The 27,235-nt window shown below is 36.2% G+C and overlaps 1 protein-coding gene across 9 annotated transcripts in view; it reads left to right on the plus strand.

The window, feature by feature from the left end:
* CYLD (CYLD lysine 63 deubiquitinase) overlaps positions 1 to 27,235 on the plus strand; it is a 67,773-nt gene that overhangs the window by 7,501 nt on the left and 33,037 nt on the right. For all 9 annotated transcript variants that reach the window (XM_055553254.1, XM_055553251.1, XM_055553257.1 and 6 more), the window contains 2 exons: positions 691 to 993; positions 3,143 to 3,248. In XM_055553254.1, coding sequence (XP_055409229.1) covers positions 691 to 993; positions 3,143 to 3,248 — 409 coding nt within the window. The remainder of the gene's footprint in view (positions 1 to 690; positions 994 to 3,142; positions 3,249 to 27,235) is intronic.

Genomic DNA, 27,235 nt, shown 5'->3' on the forward strand with positions numbered 1-27,235 from the left:
CTGATAATATATGTGAAAATCATGTTGACATTTGTTTGCACTGAAAAGAAAACCAAGAACTCTGTGATAATGTTTCCAAAATTAATATTCTCAAGAATTTAAATGTTAGTTACATTTTGACATTCTTGCAAATACAATTTCATGCCTCATTTGCTTTTTAAGTTTTTTAAGCAGCAATTGTAAAACAATTGGAGAATTGAATCCCAGCTATGCCATTTACTAGCTGAGTAACCAAACTGCTTTCTAAATCTGCATCCTCATCTGTGAAATAGTGATATTAATACACAACTTGCAGTGTTTTTGTGATATATTGATTCAGGATTTAACATGGTGACTGGCACATAGTACGTGCTCAATAAATGGAGACAACACTACTGTTAAAGTAAGTTTTTCTTTTTATGACAAAATTTTTGTTAAAACCACAATGTGAACTCCAGCCCAAGCTCTCTCACAGTAGAGTTATCATTTAAAATTATCATGTAATTTTATTTCAGCATCCGATACAGTTTCTTCCTTATTTTTTGAACACCCTATATTCAATGGTAACTGCTAATAATTATATTTCTTATATGTGTCACTTAGAATTTGTTCAGTGATTTCTCTGAAGTCCACAGAGTGCATCTTTTTTCTTAGGGATCATCTTTCTCTATCAGTCACTCACTTTTTTTTTTCCTCTCATTTAAAAACTAGGAAGAAGGTCGTGGCCAAGGTTTCACTGATGGCGTATATCAAGGGAAGCAGCTTTTTCAGTGTGATGAAGATTGTGGAGTATTTGTTGCGTTGGACAAGCTAGAACTCATAGAAGATGATGACACTGGATTGGAAAGTGATTATGCAGGTCCAGTGGATACAATGCAAGTTGAACTTCCCCCTCTGGAAATAAACTCCAGAGTTTCTTTGAAGCTTGGAGAAACTATAGAATCTGGAACGGTTATATTCTGTGATGTTTTGCCAGGCAAAGAAAGCTTAGGATATTTTGTTGGTGTGGACATGGTAAGAAATTTTGAATTATATTGTCTTTGTTGTATATATCTGTTAGTTTTATAACCAATTTAGGTACAGATTAAACACTTTGAATACTTAAAATAGACTAATTTGGAGTAATTTAAAGACCTCGTTCTAATTTATCTTTCGTAAAGGAATGTTAATACGGGATAGGAGTCTAGTTGTAGAATTATAGTTATTCATTTTTCCAGTCTGAATAAACAGAAATAATGTTTTCAGTCTTTAAATTTGCTGTGTAATAAACAGAAAAAACCCCCACCAGAATATATTGCATTATGTCTTAGTTTTCTTTATTTTGAAAAGGCTTTTTTTTTGTAATCTGTGTTTCTCTTTTTGTAATATTTTGCTGAATTTTACTGACTGATCTGATTTTAATGATTTAGTGTAAAAGTCACTTATGGAAAATGCCTGAATAGAGGAACAGCACGTTGCTTTAGAGGAAAGACAATTCATTGCCTTCATAGGGTGTATTTCACTCAAAAAAGTTTTTTTTTTTATTGTGGTAAAATTTATGAAACATAAAATTTACCAATTTAGCCATTTTAAAGTGACATTAAGTACATTCACATTGTTGTGCACCCATCACCGCTATTCATCTCCAGAACATTTTCTTCAACCCAAAATGAAACTCTGTACTTATTAAACAATAACACCCTATTACTCACTCCTCTCAGCCAGTGTTCTTCTGACAAGCAGAATTCTTTCTGTCTTTGTGTATTTGCTTATTCTCTGTGCCTCATATAAGTGGAATCATACAGTATTTGTATTTTCATTTGTGTCACTCATTGTTAATGTTACCTTACAGTCATAATTGTTAATAATGAATAACAGTACATGTGGGATTAAGAGAAGGAGAAGAAAAAGGCTTGAGAACATTTTTTATCATAGATTGAAAATATGGACAAGAATTTGTTAGGTATAATGAAGAAAATTCATATGGAATTATTAAACACCAGCAAGAATTGGGAGAGGTTGTGAGTAATAGATTTTTGTACTCATGGTGTTTTTAGTGATTATTTTTATCTATTCAGTTATACTTTGGGTAGGATATGAATGCTCTAGTGTAAGTTTCTCTTACACTTTGCTTGGAAATCCAAGGAAATTCTATTTGATACCCATTAGTTAGATAAATCTCACTCTGTTGTTTAGATAAACACTTACTGAACATTTACCATGTGAAAAGTTAGAGCCAGAGTTAAATACGTAGGTCCCTCAGGATAGCTAGAAATAAAACACATTTTAAACCATTATTCTTTAAATATTCAGAACTTATTTAGAAAAGAGAGTGTGGGCTGAGCAGGGGCAGCATTGGAGAAAGAGGGCCATAGGTCATTGGAGTTAGTTTCCTTTTGCTTTAGGTCATTTAGGCCTCAAACTTGGCAAAAGCCATTTAGACCTTCCTCTCCTTAGATGGCAGTGTAGGTAGCATCTTGTTTACTTGGGGCGTCTGCCGAGCCATTGCACTAAAGCTTCTCCCCCGCCTCTGTCTTCCAGTTGGCTTGTGCAAGCATTCGTTCCAAACCCCTCTAGTGCAGTCCTTGAAAGGAAAGTTCTGGCTAATGCAGTAGTGTTCATCTCCTTCTATTTCCAATGCTATTTAGAATGCTGTCCACATTGGTGCTCAGGGCAGTTGTCCGACTGGACTGTCTTCTTAATCTAGCTCCATGAACAGCACTGGACAAGTTGGTGCTAGACTGGAATATAAAGTAATTAATATAAAGATCTCCATTTTGAAGAGAATTCTTGCATACCCATAAAATGACAAAAGAACAATTGAAAAAATAGACTTTCTGTCTATAGAAAAAATTTCCTATCTATACAGGAATTCAAATTGAACATTTATGTAAGTGCTCAGGGAATGTGAAGGAGTGAATAGAGCAAGCTAGGGTTAATTAGGGGCCACTTTCTGGGTGAAACGGTGTATGATTACTGCATCTACCAGTGCAGATGTATGTTATATAGACTATTTATTGTCTAGTCAAGTATGATGAACACTTTTGATCCTTTGCTCACCAGGTGGGTTTCTGTGGCTTGATTATTCTTGGATATCATTTTTTAGAGGATCCTCTTGTGGAAAATATGCTTTCATATTTGTTTTATTGAGGAGGATTTTAAAGTTTATTCTGTTAATTTCTAGGATAATCCTATTGGCAACTGGGATGGAAGATTTGATGGAGTGCAGCTTTGTAGTTTTGCAAGTGTTGAAAGTACAATTCTCTTGCATATCAATGACATCATCCCAGGTATGTTTTCTTTGTGTTTTATATATTGTTAAGGCAGAGCTTCTAAGACATAGTCAGTTATGAGGATATAAATATAAGCTTCAAGATGCGTTTTTGGAACTTGATTTTTATATTATGGAATTGTTATTACATAGGATATCTTTCCTTACCCCCAAATAAAAATACTTAAAGATTTTCATTTCTAAAAGTATATGAGTGTGGGGTACCTTTTATTTGTTATCATTCACTTTTTCATTACTTGTCTATTTTAACCCTTTCTAATAATTGCAAGAGTCAGAAAATATAATAAACTGCTACCTGTTTGAGTGAGAGCCTGGTTTCAACTAGAAGCCTTTTAGTAGAAGTTGGTCATTTTAATATAATCTAATATATTGTGGAGAGGATTCTTGCTGGATACCTCATGAGATCTCTTCCAGTTTTAAGGTGGTATAATTGATCTAACTTCATGACTCTGTAATCAGAAACAGATCACTCAACTTTTACATCTTAAAAATAATCTTAAGCAACCTTTATTTTACCTCAAAGAAGTAGCATCTAATGGCTGATGTCAACTAATTGATAATTCTTATAGTTAGCAGATTCAGCATCACCTTCTCCCTGCTCTTAGTAGAATTGCAGTTAGAAGCTCGTCTACTGGTAGTATGTTAATCATGAAACATACAGAGGCAATCAAAGTTGGCGATTCTCATTGAACATTATGCAGCTATGAATTGTCAGAAAGCCTGCATTCAATAGCCACAAATTATGAATTTCTTAATTAGATGACTTCTACATTCTTGACAAAGTTATAAGGTAGGTCTTAAGTTTAGTTCAGTCGCTCCGCAGCATGCCAGGCCTCCCTGTCCATCACCAACTCCTGGAGTTCACCCAAACCCATGTGCATTGTGTCGGTGATGCCATCCAACCATCTCATTCTCTGTCGTCCTCTTCTCCTCCTGCCTTCAATCTTTCCCAGCATCAGGGTCTTTTCAAATGAGTCAGCTCACATCAGGTGGCCAAAGTATTGGAGTGTCAGCTTCAACATCAGTCCCTCCAATGAACACCCAGGACTGATCTCCTTTAGGATGGACTGGTTGGATCTCCTTGCAGTCCAAAGGACTCTCAAGAGTCTTCTCCAGTATCACAGTTCAGAAGCATCAATTCTTCAGCACTCAGCTTTCTTTATAGTCCAACTCTCACATCCATACATGACCACTGGAAAAACCATAGTCTTGACTAGATGGACCTTTGTTGGCAAAGTCATGTCTCTGCTTTTTAATATGCTGTCTAGGTTGGTCATAACTTTTATTCCAAGGAGTAAGTGTCTGTTAATTTCATGGCTGCAGTCACCATCTGCAATGATTTTGGAGCCCCGAAAAATAAAGTCAGCCACTGTTTCCCCTAGTTTCCCCATCTATTTGCCATGAAGTGATGGGACCAGATGCCATGATCTTAGTTTTCTGAATGTTGAGCTTTAAGCCAACTTTTTCCCTCTCCTCTTTTACCTTCATCAAGAGGCTCTTTAGTTCCTCTTCACTTTCTGCCATAAGGGTGGTGTCATCTGCATATCTGAGGTTATTGATATTTTTTCCAGCAATCTTGATTCCAGCTTGTGCTTCCTCCAGCCAGCACTAAGGTAGGTCTTAATTATCCCCATTTTGCTGATGAAAAAAAACTGGGGCTCAGATAGGGATAAGATTTGCTAGGATCAACTAAGATCCTACTTGATTTTTGTAGAGCCAGAATTCAAATCCAGGCTTGTCTGATTATAAAGCTCTGCCCTTTTCAGTACCTCCTCACCCCAAGTCCTGTGTGTTGACTTGGGATGTGAAGACCTGTATAGAAGCCTCACATGTATACTTGGGAATATTGTTTCTATGGGGATATATTTTGTCTCTGAGTCTTTAAAAGCTGACTTTTGCTATATCAAGAATCACAACTGAACAAAATGGTTTTGTTTTTTTTTGCTATCAGTGTTATTGCTGATTTTGACATAGGACACTTTTGAGTACCCCACAGGTCATTTCAGGTCCTCAGTTCCTTTTTTGTAAAGATGAAAGGGTTAATTAATACTAGATGATTCTTAAGATTCCTTCTAGCCTGTATTCTTTGCCATTCCTAATTCCCTGTTGACTTGGCAAGTAATAAGTGCTTGTTTTGCTGACTTAGGAAATGCTTTCTACGTTAGCTTTTAGCCTTGCAGCAAGAATACATTAATTAGTTGGAGAAAGGAGATTCAAATGATAAGTTTGTTTCCATTTTGCTTTGTAAAAGTCTGACATACTTTATTTTCCTTGATTTCTTTAAAATCAGGTTTTAATTTCTTACACATTGGGTTCTTAGCTATTTCTTTGCTTCCCTTTGGAAATGAATGCCTTATATTCAAGGGGAAGCATACATGTGCTTGATATTTTATCTAGTAATATTTAATTTACCTTTTCATGTGTGCTTATGGAAAAACATAGTTTGTAATATTATAATTTGAAATAACCTTTTGATGTTACAATAAATGTTTATTGTCTAAAAAGCAGTTTTCCTAAGGCTTGTTCCTTCATCAGATGTTATTAAACCTTACTTAGGGTTTTTGGTTTTTTTTTTGGTGTTGAGGATATAGTAGGAAACAAAACAGATAAAAGTTCAGAAATGGAGCTTTTATTCTAGAGAGTGAAGACAGATAATGAATGAGATATATGGTCAATTAGGAGCTTCCCAGGTGGCTCAGTGGTAAAGAATCCACCTGCAAATGCAGGAGATGCTGGAGACGTGGGTTCCATGGCTGGGTCAGGAAGATCCCCTGGAGAAGGAAATGGCAACCCACTCAAGTATTCTTGCCTGGGAAATCCCATGGTAGAGGAGCCTGGTGGGCTACAGTGGATGGGGTCACAAGGTTTCAGACACAACTTAGCGACTAAATAACCACAGTGGTCAATTAGATGCTGATTGAGTGGAGAGTGGTAAGCAAGGTAAGGGGAAAGGGTGTGCTGGGGTGTGAAGGGTGGGATTTTGTTTTTACTTTATGTAGAGTAGTCCCTTGGCTTGGGGTATCTCTTCATGGCTGCTCCAGCAAAGGGCAGCCGCTGCTTCTTACCTTGGACATGGGATATCTCCTCATGTCCTCCACTCCTGACCTTGGACCAAAGAAAAGCAAGGAGAGATAAGAAAGCCTTCTTCAGTGATCAGTGCAAAGAAATAGAGGAGAATAATAGAATGGGAAAGACTGGAGATCTCTTCAGGAAAATTAGAGATACCAAAGGAACATTTCATGCAAAGATGGGCTCAATAAAGCACAGAAATGGTTTGGACCTAGCAGAAGCAGAAGATATTAAGAAGAGGTGGCAAAAATACACAGAAGAACTGTATGAAAAAGATATTCACGACCCAGATAATCACAATGGTGTGATCACTCACCTAGAGCCAGACGTCCTGGAATGTGAAGTCAAGTGGGCCTTAGGAAGCATTACTACAAACAAAGCTAGTGGAGGTTATGGAATTCCAGTTGAGCTATTTCAAATCCTAAAAGATGATGCCGTGAAAGTGCTGCACTCAATATGCCAACAAATTTGGAAAACTCAGCAGTGGAAAACTCAGTCAGTTTTCATTCCAGTCTCAAAGAAAGGCAGTGCCAAAGAATGCTCAAACTATCGCACAGTTGCACTCATCTCACATACTAGCAAAGTAATGCTCAAAATTCTTCAAGCCAGGCTTCAGCAATACGTGAACTGTGAACTTCCAGATGTTCGAGCTGGTTTTAAAAAAGGCAGAGGAACCAGAGATCAAATTGCCAACATCTGCTGGATCATGCAAAAAGCAAGAGAGTTCTAGAAAAACTATGCCAAAGCCTTTGACTGTGTGGATCACAATAAACTGTGGAGAATTCTGAAAGAGATGGAAATACCAGACCACCTGACCTGCCTCTTGAGAAATCTTTATGCAGGTCAGGAAGCAACAGTTAGAACTGGACATGGAACAACAGACTGGTTCCAAATAGGAAAAGGAGTCAAGGCTGTATTTTGTCAACCTGCTTATTTAACTTATATGCAGAGTACATCATGAGAAACGCTGGAGTGGAAGAAGCACAAGCTGGAATCAGGATTGCCGGGAGAAATATCAATAACCTCAGATATGCAGATGACACCACCCTTATGGCAGAAAGTGAAGAACTAAAGAGCCTCTTGATGAAAATGAAAGAGGAGAGCGAAAAAGCTTGCTTAAAGCTCAACATTCAGAAAACTAAGATCATGGCATCCGGTCCCATCACTTCATGGCAAATGGATGGGGAAACAGTGGAAACAGTGGCTGACTTGATTTTTCTGGGCTCTGAAATCACTGCAGATGGTGACTGCAGCCATGAAATTAAAAGACACTTGCTCCTTGGAAGAAAAGTTATGACCAACCTAGACAGCATATTAAAAAGCAGAACCATTACTTTGCCAACAAAGGTCCGTCTAGTCAAGGCTATGATTTTTCCAGTGGTCATGTATGGATGTGAAAGTTGGACTATAAAGAAAGGTGAGCACCAAAGAATTGATGCTCCTGAACTGTAGTGTTGGAGAAGACTCTTGAGAGTGCCTTGGGTTGCAAGGAGATCCAACCAGTCCATCCTAAAGGAGATCAGTCCTGGGTGTTCATTGGAGGGACTGATGTTGAAGCTGACACTCCAATACTTTGGCCACCTGATGTGAGCTGACTCATTTGAAAAGACCCTGATGCTGGGAAAGATTGAAGACAGGAGGATAAGGGGACGACAGAGAATGAGATGGTTGGATGGCATCACGGACTCAATGGACATGAGTTGGGGTAAACTCCAGGAGTTGGTAATGGACAGAGAGGCCTGGTGTGTTTTAGTCCATGGGTCGCAAAGAGTCAGACATGACTGAGCAACTGAACTGAACTGAGGTTAGTCCCAGTGAGCCTCTCTAATGTGTTGACATTTGAGCTCTTAACATGAAGGTGATTTGAGGGCTTGGCCAGCTTGAGGAATAGCAAGGGGTTTTTGTAGCTTGAGTGAGGGACAGTGATAGGAGAGTTAGTGAAGCTGGACCATGCAGGGCCAAATGGCTGGTGTATGGATTCTTGGCTTTACTCTAGGGAGTTGGGGAGCCAACGTGGATTTTGCACAAAGGACAACTTAGTAACTTCCCTTTTAAAATGATGGCCCTGGCTGCAAGTTAGAAGGCAGAAACAGGGAAATCCGGAGGGGGACTGTTGCAATTATCCATATGAGAGACAGAAGATGGTGGCTTGGATTGGATTGGTGTGTAATAGCTTGTTTAGTTTAGCCTGTTTTAAAACTTATAATAAATAGAATCATAGTGATTGTATTCTCTAATGATTGCATTATTTACTTAAAGTATATTTTGAGATTCTTTCTGGTGAATGATGGTATTAGTTTACCTTTACTGCTTCATAGTATATTTCATTGTGTGAATACTTCATGATTTAATAACCCATTCTAATGTCAGTGGTTGTTTGGGTTTTGAGTATTTCCATATCCTCGTCAACACTTGGTACCCATTAAAATTTTTGCCAATCTGATACCTTTGAGAAATGGTATCTCAGGGTGGTTTTAATCGTAGTTCCCTCATCACAAGTAGGGTTGAATAATTTTCATATGTTTATGGAAAATTTATGTCCTCTAATAAATACCTGGTTGTGTCTTTCCTCAGTTTTCTGTTGATTTGTCTGTTTATTGATTTGTGAGTTCTTTATTTTAAAATTTTAATGAAATATGTTTTCAACATTTTATTATGCAATTTCAAACATAGAAAAGTTGGAAGAATTTTATACTGAACATCCCTATTCCTACCACCTAGTTTCTACAATTAACATTTTTGTATAATAGTTGCTTTATCATATTATCCATCGCTCTATCCATGCACATCTCCATCTTTTTTTTTGTAATGCATTGCAAAATAAGTTCATCCTAAATACTTCAGTATGCATATAATTAACTAGAGATAAGTATTTAAGGTTTTTTTCCTTTTGAGATGAAAGACCATATGGTAATAAAATATACATTGTATCTTTGGAATTTTGACCAATGCAAAAACCCTTGAGTTTAGTAACTATCAAGTTACTAAAATAATTTTTAATAAGAAATGCATTTGCATATCTCAAATCAAAATAATGAAATAGTATAGTAGGATGTCTTGCTTCCATTCTATTTCCTCTGCTCTAGTTGCCCCCTCACTCCACTCCTTGCCACCCACCAGTAGCTATTTTTATTAGTGTCTTGTATATCTTTTTAGAGTTTCTTCATACAGTATAGGTACATATTCTTTCTTCCCTTTTTAGCCGTGAAGAATAATATTTATTCTGCACGTGCTTTATTCTCTTTACTTTTTATCTTGGAAATCTTTGTGTATCTGAGGTTTTCATTATTTATAGTATATATTTTCCATTGTTATTGTGGTTCCCTAATTTATTGATTCTTACTAATAGATATTTGTATTGTTTCTAAATTTTTACTATTATGCACAGTGCTGCACTAACCTCATACATATATATTTTCTACATGTGCTAGCTTACCTGTAGGATAAATTCCCAGAAGTGGGTTTGTTTGATGAAAAGCTGCATGCATTTGTATTGTTCTAGATATTGCTAAATTGCTTTTGGTAGTTGATGTAACAATTTGTATTCCTGCCAGCAGAGTGTAAGGGTGATTTATTTTTTATTTTGCTTTTTATTTATTTATTTTTTACTGAATAGTTGATTTACAGTGTTGTGTTTCTGGAGTACAGCAGAATGATTCAGTTTTACATATGTTTGTGTGTGTATATGTGTGTGTGTACACACTCATATTCTTTTCATTATGTATTATTACAGGATAATGAATATAGTTCTCTGTGCTCTACAGTAGGACCTTGTTTTTTATCTGTTTTATGTAGTAGTATGTATATGTTAATCCCAAACTCCTAATTTATCCCTTTCTCACCCTCTTTCCCCTTTGGTAACCATAAGTTTGTTTTCTATGTCTGTGGGTCTGTTTCTGTTTTGCAAGTAAATTCATTTGTGTCATATTTTAGATTCTGTGTATAAGTGATACCATATCATAGGTGTCTTTTTCTTTCTGATTTGTTAGGTTGATACATAAGTAATTGAGGTTTCAGACTGTGAATTTCAAATCATTATAACTAGCCTCAAACACATCTCTATTAATCAAAGTAGGAACCTTTACAATCAACACATTTTTGCCAACAAGAAGTAAGTTTGTTTATTCCTGTAGCATAAAAATCTGAGCTTCAGGATTTGAGGAATTCTTGGAAAGCATTTTCTATCTCTTGCTGGTTGTGGAAGCATTTTGCCTGCAAAAAGTTGTCGAGATGATTGAAAAAGTGGTAGTCAGTTGGCGAGAAGTCAGGTGTATATGGCAGATGAGGCAAAACTTCGTAGCCCAGTTGGTTCAATCAACTTTTGAAGCATTGGTTGTGTGACATGCGGTCAGGTATTGTCATGGAGAAGAACTGGGCCCTTTCTGTTGACCAGTGCTGGCTGCAGACATTGTATTTTTTGGTGCATCTCATTGATTTGCTGAGCCTACTTCTCAGATGTAATGGTTTTGCTGGGATTCAGAAAGCTGTAGTGGATCAGACCCATAGCAGACCACCAAACATTGACCTTGACCTTTTTTGGGTGCAATGTTGCTTTGCAAAGTGCTTTGAAGCTTTTTCTCAGTCTAACCACTGAGCTATACTTTCTATTCTGTCTGTTAATGCTTCAGCACCACATTGTTTTAATGATTCTTTATATTTTCATTACTCTTCTGAGTTTTCTAGATTGTCTTCTAAAAGTTTAATAATTTTTCTTTTCACATTTAAGTTGATAATATACTTAGATACGATCTTGTGTAGGATGTGAGGTTTGTATTCCTAATTTTCTCTACTGTGCTTGCTGAGTATAAATGAAGTTTATCGTGTATATATATGGATCTTTCTGTGTCATAGCTTTAGAAGAAATCTAATAGCTGTAAGAGTGCATTTCCCTTTTTGTTCCTTTTCTTAATGAGTGTCTTGGTTGTTTTTGGTCCTTGAGTCTTCAATGTATATTTAACAGTCAGCTTCTCAAATATTACAAGAGAGTTCTCTTGGGTTTTTGATTGGAGTTGCACTTAAACTGTGGAACAATTTGAGGAAAATCGACATTTCTGTTATATTGAAACTTGATACATGAACACTGTATAGCCTTTCATTTATTTAATCTTTTTAGTAAAAATTTTCTGCATTTCTTGCATGTATGCTGATACATTATCAAGTAAAACATACTTTCTAATAGTTTTTTGATGATATGTAGAAATTAGGTATAAAAACGGTTGTATCGAGATATAATTCACTAGTTTTAACCATACAACTCAGTGTATTTTAGTGTTTTTACAGATGTGTGCAGTTATCATAGCAATCAATAAGGGAACGTTTTCATCAGCTTACAAAGAAACCTTGTACATTTTAGCTATAATTCCCTATCTCTCCATCCTCCTCTGTCCTAAGCAACTGCCAGTCTGCTTTCTGTCTTTGTATGTTTGCCTATTGTAGACATTTCATATAAACAAAATAACTTAAGATGTGCTCTTATGTTAACATAAGATGTGACTTTGTTCACTTAGCATATTTTCAGGGTTCATCCATGTTATAGCATATATCAGTATTTCATTCTTCTTAATGCCTGAGTAATATTTCATTGTATTAATATATCACAGTTTATCCATTCATCTGTCAATGGACATTTGGGTTCCCTCCATCTTTGGCTATAATGTATTGGTATGATGTTGCTACACACATTCCTGTACAGGTTTTTGTGTGGATGTATGCTTTTGTTTCTCCTGGGTATATATCTAGGAATGGAATTGCTGGGGTGTGTGTAGCTCATGTTTAATCATGTATGTAATTGCCAGACTGTTTTCCAAAGTGGCTACACCATTTTACAATTTATAGTGTTGTATGAAGATTCTGCATGACAGCTTCCCTGGTGTCTCAGTCATTAAAGAATTTGCCTGCAGTGTGGGAGACCTGGGTTCGATCCCTGGGTTGGGAAGATCCTCTGGTGGAGGGCATGAAACCCACTCCAGTATTGTTGCCTGGAGAATCCCCATGGACAGAGGAGCCTGGTGGGCTGCAGTCCGTAGGGTCGCAAAGAGTCGGACACAGCTGAGCATCTAAGCACAGCACAGAGGAGGATTCTAATTTCTTCATGTCTTTGTTATTATTTGACCTTTTGATTCTAGCCATCCCATTGCTTGTGAAGTATCTCAGATGACTTTTGTGTGCAGAGTTTTGTTATAAACAATCTTATCAAGATCTTTTTTTCACAATTTATCTGTAGATTAATATTTTAGTAGTAAGTCATCTGCAAATACTGTTTTACCTCTTCCCTTTAATCCTTATATCTTTCATTTTTTAAATGTGGTTTGTTATTCTAGTATCGCTCTCAATACAATATTGAATGGCATCTTCACCTTGCTCTTGATCTTAAAGTGAATGCTTCCAGCATTTCACTGTGAAGTATGATGCTTATCACAGGATTTTATTGTTGTTACTGTCATTTATCAGGTTATAGAAGTTACCCATGATTCCCCAAGAGTTTTATCATGAGGGGATATTGAATTTTATCAAACTTTTTTCTTTATCTATTGAGATAGTCTTATGTTTCTTTTCTTTTAATCAGCTAATTTCCAGTTTGCTAATTTTTGCATGCTTTAAAATTTTTAAAATATTTGCATTGCATGTTTAAAACTTTTTTTACATGGTGCCATGGAATAGGCTTGTGCCAAGAAGGACCTGTTCCTTGGCAAGTGTTGGGGTAAAATTTAAAAAAAATTAAAAATGCACATTTAAATTAAAAAAAATTTTGTTTGATAAAATTACCATCTTAACCATTTTTACCTGTACAGTTCAGTGGTATTAAATGCATTCATAATTTTGTGTAACATTTATCACCATCTGTCTCCTTAACACTTTTCATCTTGTAAAACTCTATGCCTATTAAACAATAGACCCCCATCTCTCCCCTACCCTTAGCCTCTGGCAGCTGCTTTTCTTCTTTCTGTCTCTATGATTTGGACTTCTCTAAGTACCCCTCATTTAAATGGAATCATACAGTATTTGACTTTTAATGATTGGTCACTCCACCCTCCCACTCTGTGGTAACTACAGCTCTACTCTCTGTTTTTCTTAGTTTGTCCTTTTCAGATTCCATATATAAATGAAATCATACAGTATTTGCTTTTCTCTTCAAAAAGTTAAAAATAGAATTACCATACAATCCAGCAAGCCCACTTCTAGAGGTATATCCGAAGGAAATGAAACAGAATCTCAAAAAGATAACTATACTTCTGTATTCATTACAACATTATTCACAGTAGCCAAGATTCGGAAACAACCTAAATGTTCATCAGCAGATAAATGGATGAAAAAGATGTTGTGGAATATTATTTGGTCAGAAGAAGGAAGGAAATCCTGCCATTTAGGACAATGTGAATGGACTGTTGAGGGTATTATGCTAAGTGAAATAAGGCAGAGAAAAAAGTCTTAACGGAGGGTTCTCACTAGCATTTACTCAAAAAGCCATGTTTTGCCAGACCCCCCAGCCGCTGCCACTCCCAAGTGGCCACTGTGGCAACTGCCACAGCACGTGGGCAGAACCCCCCTCTTCCTCTCCTTGGCCCCACCCTGCACTGGGGCCAAGTGCGGCTCCCTGGGGCTTCCCTGGTGGCTCACATGGTAAATGTCCTGCCAGAAATTCAGGAGACCTGGGTTCAATCCCTGGGTTGAGAAGATCCTCTGGAGAAGAAAATGGCAACCCACTCCAGTATTCTTGCCTAAAGAATTCCATGGGCAGAGGAGCCTGGTGGGCTACACAGTACATGGATGGGGTCACAAAGAGTCGGACGTGACTGAGCGACTGACACTTTCACTTTCAATCCTTTCTAGATATATTGATTTTCCATTTTAGTAGTTTTAAAAATTATTTTTTCTTTGACTTTTTGTGGATTTATTCAATTTTTCTAAAGCATTACATTCAAATGCTTAGCTTATTAATTTTTAGTATAAAGCATCTAAGGCAATAGATTCTTTGTACCCAGCTACCTACATTCCATAAAATTTGATATGTAGTTATCTTGTTACCATTAAATTTGAAGTATTTTGTAATTTCCTTCATGATTTTTTAATGTAATTCATGAACTCTTTTCAAATGTACTTTAAAAATTTTCAGATGTCTTGCTTTTTGTTTTCATTGTTATTCATTTTCAATTTGATTGCATATGGTAAGAGAATATGATACCGATACTTTGACATTTGTTGAGGCTGACTTTATGGACTGGTACATGATCCCAAGTTTCAGAAATGTTCTCTGTGTACTTGAAAAGAATGTGTTTACTTCAATTGTAGTTGCATGTATTTCATGCATATTTTATGTGTCCCTTAGGTCAAGCTAATTTATTATGCCATTCAAATTTTATGTATCATTACTGAGTTTTTAATTGTGAAGTCTAACAGTTACAGAGCAAGGCATGTTAAAACTTCTAAATATGATGATGGATTTGTTAATTTCTTCTTAATTCTAAGTGTTTGCTTTAGTTTTGAAATTGTTATTAGCTGCATACAAGTTGAGGATTTGTAGGTACCTAGAATTTAGGATTTTTACACATTCCAGGTAATTTGAGCTATTTCTCATTATGTGGTGACCATTTCCATCTCTAGTAAGTTTTTTCTTTTGACTTAAATTCTGTTTTGTGTGATATGGATAGGTTTTCTTTTGGTGATTATTTTCCAGATATGTTCCTTTTTTTGGTATGTCTCTTATAACCACATATAGTTGATTCCTTAGTATAGTTTGACAGTTTTTATATTTTAGCTGAAGATTTTAATCTATTAATATTTATCATCATGACAGTTGGATTTATTTCTGCTGTCTTGTGTGTTTTGTGTTGGTCCTACTTTATCTGCCCTATCCCTGACATGTGTTTTTGGATCAAGATGTTTCCCCCACCCCACCTGCTTTACTTCATTTTCTCACTCTATCCCACTTGGTTGGTTTTTATGCGTGTTGTTTTTTAAAAAATCCAGTCTGATGATCTCTATCTTTTCGTTGTTGTGGTTAATCTATTAACACTTAACGTAACTATTGTTGTTATGGGTTTCAAATCCAATAATATTTTATTATCTGTTTTCTATTTGTCCCTCTATTTTTCATTCTTCTTATAGTAATTTTCTACCTTTTTAGTAGATTATTTGAAAAATTTTAAGAATTATAAGATTAATTATCTTGGCCTTTAAGCTATACTTCATTGTCATATTGCTTTTAGTGGTTTCTCCAAGGATTATAATATATATTCTTAATGTTTAAGTCTAGTTACAGGTAATATTGTGTCACTTATATATACTTATATAAGATGTATAAACCTTGTAACCATGTAAATCTAGTTACCTCTTATTCTTTGTGTTACTAATCATCTTGTACATCGTAACTATGTATTTTAAAAATGCACAGGAAACAGTTTTTGTTGAAATAATCACTTATATTTTAAAGAGTTAAAAGATATGTGTATCTGTTTGTCATTTTCATTCATCCTGAAGAACTTCCTTGTGGTGTTTGTAGAAGTGAAGTTTTCTAGAAATGAATTTTTCTTAATTTTCTTTTGTCTGAGAATGTCTTTATCTTGCCTTCATATTGAAGGATATTTTGGGTATATATAGAATTCTGCTTTAAATTTGATTTTCTAGCCTCCACAGTTTCTGATGAAAATCATCACTAGCTTGAATCATTGTGCCTCTGTATGTAGTATAGTATGTTATTTTTCTCTGGGTATTCTGAAGACTTTATATTTGGCTTACAGTATTTAACTGTGATGTACCTAGCATGGTTTTATTCATCTTTATTCTGGTTGGCATTTGCTAAACTTCTTAGATTTGTAAATTTATATTTTTTAACAAAGTAGGAAACATCTAGCCATTTTTCCTTCAAATGTTTTTTTCTGTTCCTTTCAATCCCCTTCCTTTCTGTACCTTCAGTTAGATATATGTCATAATTTTTGATACTGACCCTTATGCTTGAGTTTCTGTTAATTTTTTTTTTTCAAATCTTAGTCCCTCTGTTCTTTAGACAGTTGTATTGTTCTACCTTCAGTTTTATTCATTAGACAGTTGTATTGTTCTACCTTCAGTTTTATTCATTTCCCCTTCCTTTATCCCCATTGTTTTCCAGCATATTCAATACATTATTTATTGAGACACTTGTATTTTAAGTTTTTAAAAGAATTTTAAGGCTTTTCCGTCTAGTTCCTTGTTTTAGTTCTCTGATGAGATAGTCCTGTCTTCTTCACTGTAAGCATATTTTTCTTTACTTCAATAGGCATGGTTTTAATAGCCTCTTTAAAATTCTTTTCTGCCAGTTCCAACATCAGAATCATCTATGGATTGGTATCCATTGCAGTTTTTTTCTTTTGAGACTGTCATGGGTTCCTTCCCACCGCCGCCCCCCCCACCCCACCCCCACTGCCCCCGCCCCGCCAGTATGTTAAGTAATTTTTAAAGTTTTTTGTTTTACTTTTAGAGTTAGTACAAAGCCTTCACCTCCAGAAGACATTTTGCTCTGTCTTGAGACATTTATGGTCGTCACATCTGGAGTAGGAATACTGCTTGAATCTAGAGGGTAGAGACAGAGACGCTGCCAAACATCCTACGATGCAGAGAGCAGCACCTCTGATTCTCACAAAAAAGGTCTGGTCCAAAAAGTCAGCTTAGCTCAGGTTGAGAAACCCTGTCCTAAAGAAATTCATTGAGTGATGCTAATTTTATAATGTTAGCTTGCTGAATAGCTAAGGGGAATCCCTTGTAAAATCAATTTTCTTTCATTGTTTATTCTTACAGGGATAACCAATTCTGTGCTAATATTGTTTTTCCAGAACCACATGGATAAATGTAATTTAAACTTATCTTACCAAATCAAATATCTCCATAGGTTTTCTTGTTCTTTCTTTCTTCCTTTTTTTCTTTAATTTCCAAAGATTACATTTGAGAACTCAAAATCATATTAGTATAACCATCCTTTTTACCTACTTTATTGAATTTCTTTGAATTTTACATTTTACAACTAAATATAATCCATTAAATCAAGTAAGTTGGGAAGCTGGGGAAATCATTAGTTTAGTATTATAATTTAAGAAAGAAAAAGTACCTGAAATATGACATTGGCTTATGTATAATTGATTGTGTTTTTCTGTTTGCTGTGGAATAAAGATTTGAAATGCCCCTACCCACCATTTTTAAACCCTAGAGCTGTATTTCTTTCTGTATACATTTTCCATATCTCGATTTGGTTTGAAATGTAAATGAACTTGGGTTCTATAGTAGCACTTAAGAAGAAAAGAAAAGAAAAAGCTACCATTTCTATTTTTCATGTGATGGAATTATGTATAAGCTGACAAGGAATTAATCTTTAGTAGTATTTATCTTCAAAAGCATTTACAATTATATTTTATTTAATGATGTAGGATTAAAATAATCAAAATTGCTTACATGAATCTCTTGGAAATCACTTGTTAGGCAAACTCTAATCTTACAGATCAGTGGCTATCATTGTCATTGTTACTGGCTCTCAGAGCAGTGACAAGCAAGGCAAATAATGCTTTTTTCCCCTTTTAAAGCTTGGTTTTCATGAACCCTGAATAGAAGATAATTAAGAATGATACCAGCTTTTATTATATAATACACCAATTATACTTTTTTGCCAACAAAATAAAGCCTGCAAATAGACTTTAAAAAGCAAAGTTGGCTAAATGAGAATTAGTTTCATTTATTTAAATAGGTCTTCATTTATATTTCATGTCATCGTTAACACCCATTTCTTTAGAGAGAAAAAAATAGTCATAATGTCTCATTTAGTTCCTTATTTTTTTCTTGCCCAATTACCTTCATTTGTAGGACAAAGTTATTTTCAGCCTTAAAAAAAGTTTTTGGAAGCAGTTTAACAGTTGATGAGATTAGGAAAGAATTCATCCAATTCAATTGCTTGTTACAGTAGGCTTCTGAAAAATATCTTTGACTAAAAATGCAGGCATCTTCAACTTGTACAGCTTTTCCTCTCTCTGTTACTGTTTTAAATGTTAAAAACCTCTAACATATCTAATTTGATTTTATATTCAGGTTCTTAAATCTGTTGTGATGAAGCCTATCAATTAGTTCAGTTCAGTCCAGCTGCTCAGTCATGTCTGACTCTTTGCGACCCCATGGACTGCAGCATGCCAGGCTTCCCTGTCCATCACCAACTCCCAGAGCTTGCTCAGACTCATGTCCATAGAGTTGGTGCTGCCATCCACCCATCTCATCCTCTGTTATCCCCTTTCTTCTCCTGCCTTCAATCTTTCCCAGCATCAGGGTCTTTTTCAGTGAGTCAGTTCTTCATATCAGGTGGCCAAAGTATTGGAGTTTCAGCTTCAACATCAGTCCTTCCAATGAACACTCAGGAATGATCTCCTTTAAGATGGACTGGTTGGATCTCCTTGCAGTCCAAGGGACTCTCAAGAGTCTTCTCCAACACCACAGTTCAAAAGCATCAACTTCTTTGGCACTCAGCTTTCTTCACAGTCCAACTCTCACATCCATACATGACCACTGGAAAAACCATAGCCTTGACTAGCTGGACCTTTGTTGGCAAAGGAATATCTCTGCTTTTGAATATGCTATCTAGGTTGGTCATAACTTTCCTTCCAAGGAGTAAGTGTCTTTTAATTTCATGGCTGCAATCACCATCTGCAGTGATTTTGGAGCCCCCCCAAAATAAAGTCTGTCACTGTTTCCACTGTTCCCCCATGTATTTCCCATGAAGTGATGCGACCGGATGCCATGATCTTAGTTTTCTGAATGTTGAGCTTTAAGCCAACTTCACTCTCCTCTTTCACCTTCATCAAGAGGCTTTTTAGTTCCTCTTCACTTTCTGCCATAAGGGTGGTATTATCTGCATATCCGAGGTTATTGATATTTCTCCCAGCAATATTGATTCCAGCTTGTGCTTCTTCCAGCCCAGCATTTCTCATGATGTACTCTGCATGATTTTGGAGCCCCCCCAAAATGAAGTCTGTCACTGTTTCCCCATCATTTGCCAGGAAGTGATGGGATCAGATGCCATGATCTTAGTTTTTGGAATGTTGAGTTTTAAGACAGCTTTTTCATTCTCCTCTTTTACTTTCATCAAGAGGCTCTTTAGTTCTTCTTTGCTTTCTGCCATAATGGTGGTGTCATCTGCATATCTGAGGTTATTGATATTTCCCTTGACAGTCTTGATTCCAGCTTGTGCTTCATCCATTCTGGCATTTCGCATGATGTACTCTGCATATAAGTTAAATAAGCAGGGTGATAGTGTACAGCCTTGATGTACTCCTTTCCCAATTTGGAACCAGTCTTTTTTTCCATGTCCGGTTCAATATCAATTAGAGCCTCCCCTAAATTTCTGCTTTTTCTAGTCCAGTCTGTGTTGTCTTTTTTAGTTTTGGGGGTTGGGAATGTAAGGCTAATTTTATTTTTTAGATTATGTAGTACATTCACGTTTGCACTGAAGTTTCAAAGAGTGTATAAAACTTTTTCCTCTTAACATTGCCCCCCAACTACCTATTTTTCTTCTGTATGCTTCTTGGTTAATTTGTTTCTTTGTTGTTCAGTATTTGCATATTTTATGCATTTTGGGGTACCTTGTTTTTATTATCTTAACAATTTTAATGAGTTTTAATTGACATAAAATAAAGTGCACATCCTTTAAGTATATAGTTTGATATGTTTTTCTCTATATGTAGACCTGTGATACCTTTACCACAGTCAAGATAGTGAGCATGTCCATCACCCCAAGGTGCCCCTTTGCTTCCTCCCTCCTCTGCCTGTTCCCTCCTCCAAAATCCATGTAATCATAGGATCTGTTTTCTGTCGGTATGCATTTGTCACATTTCCTAGAATTTTATAGATGGAGAATTCAGGATGTACTCTCTCTCTCTCTTTTTTTTTTTTTTTGGTCTGATTTATTTCATTCAGTCCAATTATTTATTGACTCATCCATATGTCTTTCTTGATGCTGAGAAGTATTCCATTCTATGATGTAAAATAGGATATATATTTTTTTCTGGGCCCCTGATTCTTGCTAATGTTTGGTCTTTGACCCAGGTTCCTTACACAGAGCTCCTAAAGCTCCTTTAATTTCCTGAGTGGTAGGAGTGTCTGACACAGAGCTTCTAAAATCCTTTGGAATTTCCTGGGTGTTAGAAGTGTCTTTTATTCTTATGAAGTGATTTTTGGTGGGCTTCTAGATAGGGGACTGGTCACTGCAGAGGTGAAGCTGTGTTTGGAACTTTCAGCTAGAACCCCATCCTCTGGAGAGGGGAGATGAGCTGGAAACTGAGTAAATAATCAGGCGTGCCTATCTGATGAAGTCTCTACAAGCATACCCATAGTATGGGATTTTGAGAGCTTGTAGGTTACTGAACCCATAGAGGTCTGGGAGGGTGGCATGCCTAAAGGGGGCATGGCAGCTTTCTGCCTCTTCCCTATTTTTTGTCTGTGTGTATCTTCATCTGGATGTTCACCTATATCATTTATTATACCCTTTATAATAAACTGATGAATATGTTTCCCAACCCAGGAATCGAACACAGGTCTCCCACATTGTAGGTGGATTCTTTACTGACTGAGCCACCAGGGAAGCCCAAGATTACTGGAGTGGGTAGCCTATCCCTTCTCCAGGGGATCTTCCTGACTCAGGAATCGAACTGGGGTCTCCTGCATTGCAGGTGGATTCTTTACCAGCTGAGTACCTGGGAAGCCATATCATTCATTAGATTCTTTTTAATAAACCGGTGAATGTATTTTCCTGAGTTCTGTGACCCATTCTAGCAAATTGTTGAACTCAAGGAAGGGCTTATGGGAACCCTGATTTATAGCTGATGGGTCAATATTACTGGGGACAATGTGTTACTTGCAATTTGTGTCTAAATTGGGGGCAGTCTTCTGGGATTGAGTCCTTAACTTGTGGGATTTGCTACTAACGTAAAGAATCTGCCTGCAATGTGGGAGACCTGGGTTCGATCCTTGGATTGGGAAGACACGCTGGAGGAGGGCATAGCAACCCACTCCAGTATTCTTGCCTGGAGGATCACTATGGACAGAGGAGCCCGGCTGGCTACAGTTCATAGGGTCGCAAAGAGTCGGACACAACTGAGTAAGCACCAGGTGGATCGTGTCAGAACCAAATTGAATTGTAGGACACCCAGCTGGTGTCACAGCTTAGTGTGGGAAAACTCCTCACACATTTGGTGGCCAAAAGTGTCAAAATTGTTGTGAGAGTTAGAGCAAAGGGAAAGATGATATGTTTTCCCTAATAGAATAAGGATATACCAATTTGTTTCTTCATTCACTTGTTGATGGATATTTGGCTTGTTTATAGTTTGTGGCTATTGTAAATAATGCTGCTATGAAAATTCACATGTAAGTTCTTTGTATGGATATAGGCATACATTTTTCTTGGGTAAATAACCGGATGTGAAATGGCTGGTATTATCCTAGATGATTGTTTAACTTTAAAAATAAAATGAAACAACAGGAACCTGCCAAACCTTCTTTCTGAAGTGGTTGTACTATTTTATATGCCCAGCAGCAGTCTATGAGAACTCCAGCTTTGGTATGTCTTTGCCAGCACTTGGTATGGCCAGTAATATAAATTTTAGCTATTCTAATAGGTATGTAGTGGCACTAATCGTAGCTTTAATTTGCATTTTCCTGATGACGAGTGATATTGAACTTCTTTTCATGTGCTTGTTTGTCATTTGTTTATCTTCCTTGGTAGAATATCTGTGCAAATCTTTGACCAATTTCTTATTTATTTAATTTTGGGGCTTTGAGAATTCTTATAAATCAGAATATAAGCCCTTTGTCAGATATATGATTTGAAAATATTTCAGATTATTATAGATTTGCATTTCAGATTATTACAGATTTACATGCAGTTTTAAGACATAATACAGAAGGATCTTGTGTACCCCTTACACAGTTTTCCCCAAAGGTAACATTTTATAGAATTAGAGATCACAACCAGGGTGTTGACACTGATACAGTCAAGATACGGAACATTCCCATTACCACAGGGATCCTTTATGTTGCTTTTTTATTGTCACTCTGTCTCCGTTGTCTCCACCCTTTCCTTAATTCTGGCATCTGCTAATTTGTTCTTCATTTCTACAGTTCTGTCAATTCCAAGAATATTACATAAATAGAGTTGTACAGGATTAACCTTTTGAGGTTGGCTTTTTTCACTCAGCATAATTTTCAAGGGATTCAGTCAGCCATGTTATGTGTATCACTGACTTATTCCTTTTTATTGCTGAGTTATATTCCATGTTATGGCTATACCACTGTTTGTTTAATAGTTTTCCTATTGAAGAACATCTGATTTGTTTCCAGTTTTTAGCAGTTATAAATAATGCTTATGAATATTTGTGTAGAGGGAACACAAGTAAACATAAAGTCTTCATATCTTTTGTATGATGTCTAGGTGTGCAACTACTGGTCGTGTGGTGTTTACATGTTTTTTTTTCTAGCGTGCCTGTACCATTTCACATCCAACAATCTGTGAGTTATCCAGTTTTTCATGAGTGTTTGGTGTTGTCATTATTTTTTATTTTAGTGATTCTGAGATGTGTCTAATCATATCTCACTGTGGTTTTAATTGAATGGCTTATGATCATTGATTATCTACTTTCCTGTATCAATGGCCATCTATGTATCTTTAGTGAATTGTGTTTTCATCTCTTGTCCATATTTTCATTGGATTTTTGCTTTTTCACTGTTGAATTTTGAGACTACTTTATATATTCTAGATACTAGTTCTTTGTTAGATATGTGGTTTGCAAGTATATTTTTCCCCAGTCTGTAGCTTATCTTTTCATCCTCTTAGTAGAGTCTTTCACAAAGCAAAATATTTTGATTTCTGTGAAGTCTGGTGTTTCTGGCTGTTATTTTAATTTCTTCCCTGTTCCTTTCTTCTTCTCTTGCTCTCTTCCTTTGTGGTTTGATGACTTTGCTTAGTGGTATGGTAATATTCCTTTCTCTTTATCTTTTATATAAAGAGGTTTCTGTTTTTCATTTTTTTTCCCAAGTGTGTTTGTAATTTCTTACTGAAGAATGCTTCAGTATATCATGATTGCTTTACAGATCTTTGTCAGATGATTATCTGTCATCTCAGTGTTGGGTTTTATTTACACTCTTTTCCAATTCTTCTTGGCATCTTCCTGGTTCTTGGTATATTGAATGATTTTATTCGAAACTTGGACAGTTGGGTATTATATTCTGAGTGCCTAGATCATATTTAATCTTTGTTTTTGCTGCTTCAGTTTACACATGTCTTCTTCTTATAGTCAGGTAGAGGCAGAAGTCCAGATTCCCCGCTTGGCCTTTGTTGGAGTGGGTGGGGCCACTGTATTTGGCTGCAGTGCAGTGATTATTGTCTATAAGTTTCTGTCTTCCTAGGATTTGTCTTTTTTCATTCTTTCACTAAAGGGAGTACATCTTTGCTGTTTTTTTTTTTTTTTTTTTTTTTTGTCTGTGCCTGTTGGCATTTCCAGTTGCTGGCTTCTTCAGCTCTAAGTCTGAGATGTATGAGACAATAAGAAAACCCAGGGAAATCTTGTGTCATTTCTTAGGTCCTGTGCTGCCTAGCTGATCTGCCTTCTCTTCTTCACCTTTCAGAGTCTTCTCAGTTTTGTTTTATATGTTACATCCAGAATTTTTAGTTGTACTTATCAGGAGAAATAGAAAAAAGTCCATCTACTTATCTTTCCAGAAGAGCAAATTGCACCTTAAAAAAAAAAAAAGCTAACAGTAGAATTTAGGGATTATTTCATATTAGTACATCAATTACATGCTTAATATTTTGCTTAAATTATTGAATTATATTTCATTTTATAAATGTATCATAATTTTTAAACCAGTCCCCTCCTGATGGGCATTAATGCTGTTTTCAGTCTTTTGCTTATATAAATAGTGCTTCAGTGAATAATGTCATATGTATATTACATTTATGTATCAGATTGCATGTATCCACTATAGCTATAAGATAACTCATCATCCATATCATCTTAGGAAGCTATGTGTTCATTTGATAGAAGAGTCACTTTGTCCTGGGGGGAATTAGAGTTTTTCATTTTAGACAGGTCTAAGTGTGAAAAAGTCACCCTTTGTATGGTACATGCTACGTCTGTCTTCCTACAATTTCCCTGGTGAATTCTAGTTTTAACTGGGGATGAAGTTAGGACAAATCCAGCTCTCTCTCCTTATAACAATCCTCAGATATTCAAAGATGAATGTCTTTGACACCTACATCTTTTGTTCTCCAGCCTAAATTGAAGATACCCTCCCTCACACTTGGACAGCTAGAGGCGAACAAAATACCATCATCTGTATGTGGACTAATCGTTTCAATAGAACAGGACTTATGCAGGAAAGATTTGGGGACAGCCCTGTCATAGTTTGAATTATATTTTCAAACATAACCATAGTGCCTTCCTTGCCTGGAGTTGATAGTATTTCTTAACTGAATGAATGTACTATAAACTAAGGAGTTAATGATTCCTGAACTTATGCTTGACTTAAATCCCCAATTTTGTTCACATTTACTTCTGTTTCTGATTCTATACTTGTTTGTTTAATTTGGGGGATAGATGGCAGGACTTTACATTTGTCCCTGTTTGACTTCATGTCATTAGAGCTATCCAGTCTTCCAACATTTTCAGATCGTTTCGGATACTAATTCTGTTCTTTTCGTGTTTTGTCTCTCAGTATCATGTCATCTGTAGTGCTTGTGTGCTGCCAATATACTTATCTGAGTATTTAAATGGGATATGTTATATTTAGATTTACATAAAAATATTCATAAAATCTTTAAAAAAGATAACTTCCTGGAAGTAAACTTGCCTGGATCTGAGGGTATATGTACTTTACATTTGATAGTTATTGCTAAGTGGCCTTCTGTAGAGATTGTCAGTCTGAATCATCCTGAATATTGTCTGCACAGGCAGGACTCCTCTCATACGAGACAATTAGAGCCTGAAAGGTTATTTTGAAGCACTAGATCATAGCATGCAACTCTGATGTTATCTTATATACCTTCCAGGATTTCAAGAACAGTTTTTTGTAAAAAATTATCTAAAGTATAAGGAAAATATTTTGATAAGTAATCTTACCTTAAGGAAGTTTTTGTGTAGTTTCTGTGTATGGTATTAATATGTTTGGTAATTGGGTTTTATAATTCTTCATTCTACCCCAGTAAATTTAAATTTTCTTCAGTAGACTTTTCTGTCTATATTATAAATTCTCATTTGGGTTTAAATTATGCTCTTGTGGCTGCTGATGTTAAGCAGTACGTCAGTTAAGCAGTTTTTCTCAATTTAGTGGGTCATTCAAATTCACAGACATTTCTTGTGCTTTGGTTGTTATTGTTCACTAGTTGGTTGTTGTGATTGTCAACCCAAGTTTCCCCCAAGGGATTTTTCTTTTTCTGATAAATCAACAAGAGTGATAGGCAGGCTACTAATTTTATCATTCTGAATGCACTCCTGCTGTGTGTATGTGTATATACATGCATGTATACACACACACACACACACACACACACATATACATATATACATATATAAAATGGGTACTTTTGGCTTCATTTCTTTTCTCAACACAATGTCCATGTTGTTGTGTATTCTTTTTTATTGCTGTGTAATATTCCACTGTATGAACAGACTAGTTTATCTATTCTGTAGAATGCATTGTTCCTGTTTTAGGTTATTATGAATAAGGCTCCTATGAACATTTTATATGTGCCATTTGGTGAACATATTGTTCTATCTCTTTTAATATCTTTTAATCAAGATTATATTAATCTCTCAAAATTGTGTGCCAGATTTATTCCTCACTTTATTTACCTTTTCATACTTACCTTTTCCTGAGATGATAATCTCTTAAAATTTATTTAAGGTAAATGGCTTTTATTTTGGATCATGAATATAAATGTGACAAAGAAATCAGAATTTGTTGTTTGTTGTTCACTTGCTCAGTTGTGTCTGACTCTTTGTGACCCCATGGACTGCACCATGCCAGGCTTCCTTGTGCTTCACTATCCTTCAGAGTTTGCTCAAACTCATATCCACTGAGTTGGTGATGCCATCCAACCATCTCATCCTCTTGTTGCCCCCTTCTCCTCTGGTCTTCACTCTTTTCCAGCATCAGAGTCTTTTTCAGTGAGTCAGCTCCTCACATCAGGTGGCCAAAGTATTGGAGCTTTAGCATCCAATATTCCAGTGAATATTCAGGGTTGAGTTCCTTTAGGATTGGCTGGTTTGATCTCCTTGCTGTCCAAGAGACTCTCAAGAGTCCTCTCCAACACCACAGTTCGAAGGCATCAATTCTTCAGCACTCAGCCTTCTTTATGGTCAAACTCTCACATTTGTACATGACGATTAGAAGAACCTATAGCTTTGACCATATGGACCTTTGTTGGCAAAGTGATGTCTCTGCTTTTTAATATACTGTCTAGGTTTGTCATAGCTTTTCTTCCAAGGAGCAAGTGTCTTTTAATTTCATGGCTTCAGTCATCATATGCAGTGATTTTGGAGCCCTAGGAAATAAAGTCTTTCACTGTGTCCATTGTTTCCCCATCTGTTTGTCATGAAGTGATGGGACTGGATGCCATGATCTTAGTTTTTTGCATGTTGAGTTTTAAGCCTGCTTTTTCACTCTCTTCTTTTACCTTCATCAAGAGGCTTTTTAGTTCCTCTTCACTTTCTGCCATAAGGGTGGTGTCATCTGTGTATCTGAGGTTATTGATATTCTCCTGGCAATCTTGATTCTAGCCTGGCATATCACATGATGTTAGTTGGTATGTGATTGCTGGAGGTCAGTTGCTAAATATGGCATGTATCCTTTATCTGCATAGAATTATATAGGATTGTCCTATTCCTAAAAATTGATATTTGAACTCCCTCCCCCCAAAGT

Source organism: Bubalus kerabau, chromosome 17 (assembly GCF_029407905.1).
Source record: "Bubalus kerabau isolate K-KA32 ecotype Philippines breed swamp buffalo chromosome 17, PCC_UOA_SB_1v2, whole genome shotgun sequence".
Taxonomy (NCBI): domain Eukaryota; kingdom Metazoa; phylum Chordata; class Mammalia; order Artiodactyla; family Bovidae; genus Bubalus; species Bubalus kerabau.